Source organism: Nestor notabilis, unplaced genomic scaffold (genome assembly GCF_000696875.1).
Source record: "Nestor notabilis isolate BGI_N333 unplaced genomic scaffold, ASM69687v1 scaffold12432, whole genome shotgun sequence".
NCBI classification, from domain to species: domain Eukaryota; kingdom Metazoa; phylum Chordata; class Aves; order Psittaciformes; family Psittacidae; genus Nestor; species Nestor notabilis.
This window is the reverse complement of record NW_009918995.1, coordinates 262-7473: the sequence shown is the minus strand read 5'-3', so window position 1 is coordinate 7473 and position 7212 is coordinate 262. Positions and strand designations below refer to the sequence as shown.

The 7212-nt window shown below is 41.5% G+C and overlaps 1 protein-coding gene across 1 annotated transcript; it reads right to left on the bottom strand.

Annotated features, from left to right (window-relative positions):
• Positions 1-2208: 2208 nt before the first annotated feature.
• Positions 2209-5331, bottom strand: LOC104402209 (chromosome unknown open reading frame, human C6orf57). Its single transcript, XM_010010023.1, has 3 exons — positions 5265-5331; positions 4989-5144; positions 2209-2318 (listed from the first exon to the last, which is right to left on the bottom strand). Exons 1-3 carry the CDS (start codon positions 5329-5331, stop codon positions 2209-2211), a joined length of 333 nt encoding a protein of 110 aa, XP_010008325.1.
• Positions 5332-7212: the final 1881 nt, after the last annotated feature.

Genomic DNA, 7212 nt, shown 5'->3' with positions numbered 1-7212 from the left:
ATGCCGCGAAGTTGAGGTAGGTAAATGTTCGTGGAGTGTGTGCTTGGGAGAACCTGGCAAGAAGTCATGAGACCACCCATATATGAGGAGACTAAGATTCAGAATTCAAAAATACAATAGGTGTGGTAGCGTTACTGCCTCTTCCCCAGGCTAGATGTTCTGCTTGTTAATAATGCTGCAGAAAAGGCAGAAATTTCCAATTAAAATTTCTGCTTCCTGTTTGAAAACATGGTGCATCGTGTGATGAAGCATTTTCCAACCCACTAGCAAGTGAAGAGGCAAAGCATTACTAGAAACAAGTATTTTAATGAACTGCACATATTAAGGTTTAAGAACAGCTGACCCAGCACATATTAAGGTAACTGAAAATGTCAACAGATTTTGGGAAACCATAACTATCACACTACCGAAGAGAAACTAAAAGGCTTTGGTAGGAAAACAGATCAATTTTCCAATATCCAAAGCATGCTGCAGAATTTACATTTGCAGAAGACTAAAGGTTCAAAATGTAATCACTACCAGCTACCATCTGTATGAAAAACAGGCTTAGTAAATCTCAATTTGCTCTTCAGCGAGGTACTTGGTTAAAAAGCCTTACTGAACAGTCTTAATACTTTTGTAGGGCATCACTGCAGTGAGACAAACATCTTGACTCATAGCTAGGAAGATACTATGTCAATAGAACACACATCAGGTATACAAACAAGGTAGATTTCAGTGGGGAGCTCCCTCACTGGCTGCAAGTTGAGTGAGTTCTAGGAACTTTTACACATTTGTTATACGACTAATACACTTTAATGCTCCAATGAAACAATGCAAAAGGCAAAGCAGAACAAAGCCGTGTCTGCCTACACACAGAGCAACGCAGAACAGCACACACCATGAAGTAAAGCTGCTTTTCGATGCAGATACAACTTGCTTTGCCACAGCAAAAGGCAAAAATATCCACACAGGAAAAAGAAATGTGGGTCATAGAAAAGGAGATGGTCCTGGGCTCTCCAGGAAATGTATTCAGCTTTATTACCCACTGTGGTACTGTGGCAAAACCAGCTAATAGGAACTGTGAATATATCAGCTGGAGCACGCAGACTAGAAGAGAAGAGGTTGGAAAATCCACAAAACACTAGGAAGGAAAGAGAAAGGGATGAAGAAAACATTTACAGCTGAAGACTGGAGAAGATCCATTTGTTTAGGCTATCAAAAAGAACTTGCACAGAAACAAATTGGGCGTATGTTCACACATTTTAATAATGACAGCTTGATCATATTAGTAAGTACCCACACAAGCGGGAGATTTGCACTCTGCTACAGTATTTTCAACTGGGCAAAGTCTTGATTTAAGAACTGATCTCAGACTGACTGAAAGATACTTAGTTCAATGCCAAGTAACTTAGTTTTAAGACCTGTGATACCAGATCTTCTAATGTATTCAGTCCCCTTTAACCAGGCGGTGTCAGAAAGCAATGATATCCTTCCCCAAGCAGTATTTAGCCAGTTTTCAAACTGACATCTCCATTCATCAGGAAGAAGATACTGCAAGTAGCGCTGGCAAATAGCCACTGTACTCTGAACCAGCCCAGAGCGCCCCTACGCTACTCGACATCGCAAGCTGATCCTCTCAGAATTAAGCCTCCGTTTCCAACCTGCCATTCACAGCCGTCAGTCAGATAAGATAAAACTGAGTTTCCATCCCCTCTCCACAAACAAGAGGAACCCCAACTTGTTCTCACAGAGACAGAGGGGACAGTTCTTGACTAAGGGCACTTTTACCAATGAACCACTGTGCAAAAGGCTGAGACCAGCCAAGTTCTGATCTCCTCGGAGGTGGCTGTACTTCTGATAAACAGCATCTAAGGTCATGAAGTGCAAAACTCTACCAGCACTTTTGAGACATCACATAAATGTTGAAATACATAAAGAAATCCAAGCCCTTACATATCTCAGTACACTCCTGACCATCAATTTCACACCATTATTTACACCTGCATAGTGTAAATAAATAGCATTAAAGATCAGGTGTATGTCGAGCAAATAACAGCTCCAAGATTTGAGTTGCACCATCATGTTTATTTACATAACACCTCTCAGAAAATTCATCACAAGCATGACAGAAACAAGCAGCTTCACAACAAACCCAGGGGAGATTTTCTGTACATTATATTTTTCAACAACTAGAAATGTTTTATTACCTATACAGACATTTATACATTAAAAATCTATACAACGTCCTTTTCGCTCCCAGTCTCCAAAACGTGTAGGTTCAGGGCCTTTTGGTCCACCCCTCTCTTTTGTAACAGGATTGATTCCATCAGGGAATTCTAAAACGACAGGGGAAGTTTGTTAAAACACCTGTAATGTTGACAAATACAAAATGTCACCACCTATGATGTTTGCCTCTTGGTTTCATTTTCAAATATAAAATCAATTCTCTTGTTTTTAAAGGCAATCCTGAGTTAAACATTTCCAAGTCATACAAAAGTAACGTCAGAGAGTTTTTGACTCCAGTCAGCAACACATGTGATCATACTCAGCTATGCAAATAAAAGCAATTTGTTGTCAAAGGCACTGAAGCACCACAGTTTCTCATGAATTCCTAGAGAGAACTCATGCCATTCAGGTACATTGTACCTCTGTTCACTACATCCAAACAGCAGCTCACCTTCTGTGTTTGTTAAGGTCCCTAATTGCAAGCACTCAGGTTTTTTAGTTTGATTTTTAGTAGATTTTATTATTCTTGTCTCTAAAGCACTATATTTTCATGGTTGTTCATTTGTTCATCACCACCAGACTAGACACCACTCTCACAGGAGGCACTATGAAATCCCAAATGACTAAAATTAGACTTTCTACCTTCTAAAATGCAGCATAAGCCCCCTAAGTTCCTGTGATGCCCATTCAGGAGAGAGTGACTCTTCGTAAGTGGGGTACGAATGGGGCTCTTGGATCTCTCTGGTAAGCAACATGCTAAACTTACACATGAGCAGTGCTGCTTCTATTCCCAGTACCCTCTTAGCTCATGCCACATACTTGAATACCACGGAGCTTTCTGCACCTCACAGTCAACATCCTTATGCTACTCAGTGCTCCCTTACTCAGGGCTGTCTCTTAAGAGCAGTAAACTCAGGCCACTTGTGCTGCCCAATGGCCATCACCAAGCCATGAAGTACGTTCTGGTGGAGTACCATTTTAGGCTGAGCGTTTTCTCATCCTGCATTAGACTGCGGGGCTCCCCAGAGCTTCTGTACCCCACAACCCCCCTGCCCCACTGATTCCCCAGAGCCTCCTGTACGCATGCATAACTTGGGGCTCCCTCAGCTCTATCCCTAACTCAGCCCTGGTGGGCAACACAAGTAATGAGGAGCAGGGTTGAAAACGAGAAAAAACACCAGAAATCCTGGAGAGCAGAGAAAAAGGACAGTGATGGAGGAAGACTCACGTAGCTACAGGCTATACAGAAGGATATACTGGGATGCCTGTTTAAAAATTCATGTGGACCAGGATAGGAAATGTCAGTGTGCGAGCTCCTCTGGCAGTACAAGGAGTGAAAATGCATCCAATATTATTCTGTAGATGTCATCATCCCAATATGCAAGCACTAACTGATGTGCTGACAGCAGATGTAGAAGCTCAAAACATTTCTCCATGATAGCTGCACAGCACTGGGAATTCAAATCACCAGCTGAAACTCTTACACTTTTTCCTAACAACACAATGGGAAGTCATTGGAACAAACCCATCACTGCATTACATGTGAAAAATATACAGGTAGAACTAAACCTAAAGCTAAAAGGAACCTTAAGTCTTGTCCTAAACCTAGAACAAAGGAAAAAGCAAAATACAATGATTATGCAGTTGTTTTAAAAGAAGCAGTGGTGACATTTATTTTCTTGGGAATAAAAGGACAAGAATTAAATAGCTGCTTGCACAGTAACTCCAACTCTGAGTCAGTTCTGTAGTGAGTCATAATTTGAAATTGTAACTATTCTGGAGATGATACTATAATTTTTCAGTCATTTTGTCATCTGGATATTCACAGTAATCTACTGATGTATGAAAAAAGCTTGTCCTAGAGGCTCAAAATAGATAAATGTGTTATCACTACTGGCAAACAGCAGTCATACATCACACTGTGGTGAATAAGACAAAGCATGACAGCACTTTCAGTTAAGGTGTATTGGGTCAGGGTCAACCCAACAAACATGGGAATATGGCTAATTAAAAACAAGGAAGAAAGAGATTCTTCTCCTGTCTGATAAAGATAGAGTATGTCTCTAGTGACTTCAGAAGCGATGTACGTGTGCTTCAATCTTGTCAGGTTCTCTAAGTGCAGCCCCATTAAGGTCACTGGAACACAACGCTAACAGCAGCAGTTCATTAGGTCTCCCCTGACACTCTTGGTGGCTCAGTCAACTCAGCATCTGTTGTTGCTTTCCAAAACACTACCTGCAAAACACTACCTAGGAGAATGGCTGTCCACAAAATACAGCACAAATCAGAAATCTTGTGCGGACTAATAGAACAGGCTTTTTGGGTAACAAAAAGTAGCTGGTGCCCTCATCAGTCTACCACCACCATTTACAGCTGTACTGTAACAGACCAATGCCAGCTACATTTCTTGGAATCATGCGATGGTTCATGGTGGAAAGCACTTTTGGCAGATGTCTGGCCTCAGCCCTGCTCAAGGCAAGGCTGGTAATAGGTCAGGGCATCCAGGCAAATTTGAGTAGCAACAAGAGGGGAGTGATCACAGTTTCTCTGTGCAGCTTGCCACAGTGCTCCACCACCCTTGTTCTGAAGACCTTTTCCCTTATACACCATTTGCTGCAGCTTGTCCCCACTGCCTTGTCTCTTTTTTTCAGAGCCATTAGGCTTAGCAAGCACATATGAAGTGTGCTGCACACCTATCCCTCTTCTTAAACCAACATCAGCACTGCACCTCAGGTCCTGCCTTTAAAACATGTCCCTCACTTTTGTAAAACATGGCTTACTTTCCAGGGGTTCCTTCTCTACACTGAACTCCTCCGGTTCATCAAATCGACCTACTGGTAACTTCGGTTTCCTGAGTGGCTGCTTAGCAGGTTCAGATCTTCCTCCTGTCTTACAGCTGGTGCTCCTCCGAGAGCTGCACAGCAGTGATGGCTCTATCAAACAAAAGGACATGTGTAGCATCAGTGTGAGGGTTTCATACTGTTCAGAGAACCTCTGAAAAACTGTCACTTCAGAAACCAGGGAGCAGAGGGGTGGAAAACAAACTCAAAATATTAGTTTGACATTCAACTCACAAACACCTAAGCAAGTGGCACCGATAATTATTTTTGGCCCTAGCAACATATGCAGGCAAAACTGTGTTAGTTGTATAACTTGGTTCACATCAACAGTGTATTTTAAACTGCTTGAACTTATCTTCACTGTTACCTTCTTGTATTTTAGACTCTAAATAGTAATTATGCTAGCATACACCAGTACATTCTGTTTTCCTGGAAAAGTCCTAACCTCCCCCGAGAAACCTGACGATTTCCAGGTCTTGGCTCATTTCCAGCAGCTTTGGAGTCATAAAAGGCTTCTGCTGTCCCAAAAGAAAGTTTTAAAAAATAAAAACATTGTTCCCTTAGGAAGAGGCTTTCCAGAATGCTGGTAAAGAATAGCTGGGCTTCCCTTATGATAGTAAAACAGTTGGTAGTCAAAAGCAGGACAGACTTCCAGCACACTTAAGTTCAATTATATAACTGCATGCAAATGCTTTAATTAAAAGCATAAACATTTTTCCTTTAAAGCCCTACTTTTTTAACACAAATGTAGGAGAAAGCCTATTAATATCCATACCTAAAGTTCTCTCAAGTAGTATAAAAATGGAGGTGCACAAATATTGCAAGTCATAAATCACGTAACAGTTTGGGTTGCAAGGGACATTAAAGCTCATGTATTTCCAACCCCCCTGCCATGGGCAGGGACACCTTCCACTAGACCAGGCTGCTCCAAGCCCCGTCCACCCTGGCCTGGAACACTGCCAGGGATGGGGCAGCCACAGCTTCTCTGGGCAACCTCTGCCTGTGCCTCCCCACCCTCATAATAATGTAATTCCAATATAATTCAAGAAATAATTCAGGAGTCATAAACAAGTCAACAATACTTACAAAGATCACTCAAAATGACTGCTATTTCTGCATTTGGTTAAAAAGCCAAATGTCCAAAGCAAGCATAAACTACCCTCTGAAAATATTTCAGCTATGGAGATGTGCCTAAAGGAGCTCCGACTCTTTTTTAAGAAGGAAGACTCAAATGGAAATGCTCCCTGTGCCAGCCTGGGTGCAAAGTACTTGCAAGAACTATTATTCTCCTTGCTGAAGAGATCATATCAGGAAACCACCTCAAGTAGCGTGGATCTGACTCACCTATACACACCCACCCACCAACAATCCACTTGTATTCCCAGAATCAGCATATTCATTCATCTTAAGATACCACAGCCTTAAGGTTAAACCCTACAGTCACATAAACAGTATTATGCTGCCAAATGTTGCCAATCCCCCAAACGAGTAATTTTTTTCTTGCCTTAAGCATGACATAACAGACTATCAACAGTGAAGAATCTAATGCTTCTACAAACACAGGATCTTTCTACTCCTGCCAAGGATCTTGTCATTCTTCAGCAAGCTGAAAGAGAAGCTAGCTACAAAATTAAACCATAGCTGATATTCTAGCCCAGGTTCAAATAAAAGTCAGATTAAGGTAGTGATATGAAACTGATTATCTCAGCCTGCAGAGAAGCAGCAAAATCTCTTTTCCTATTTGTAATGCTTAATATTGCTGACCAAAATAATTCTTCTTGACACAGAGGTGACAGAAGTTCAACATTAAGTATCTCTGAAAATGCCGAGATAAACGATCAACTTCATCAGTAAACCACATTCTACAAGCAGAGCTTTGACTCTTTCATCCCTTATGGGCTGTCATAAATACACCCAATTTATTAATTATATACCTGAATTTGAAAAGAAGTTGAAAATCGTAAGCTTTTAAAGTTGCTGCACAACCAACACCTGTGAGAGCCACTTTTTCTAAGTAGTCCTCAGACCATGATTTACCAAAACAAAGACATTCCTGCAGCAGGAGCTGGGCACTCAGCAGACGCTCAGGGGGAAGAGAGCAGGATCATCCAAATCCTACCATGAACTTGATGGCCAAATAGAGCCTATAGAGCTATATAAAATT

Excerpts from the sequence above, each read along its gene's own strand:
- LOC104402209 (XM_010010023.1), bottom strand. The coding sequence starts at position 5,331 with ATGTTGCTAGGGCCAAAAATAATTATCGGTGCCACTTGCTTAGGTGTT. Across the intron at positions 5,145-5,264 it reads TTGTGAGTTGAATGTCAAAC|TAGAGCCATCACTGCTGTGC; the intron begins TAATATTTTGAG and ends CCTTTTGTTTGA. Across the intron at positions 2,319-4,988 it reads AGAGAAGGAACCCCTGGAAA|AATTCCCTGATGGAATCAAT; the intron begins GTAAGCCATGTT and ends CTGTCGTTTTAG.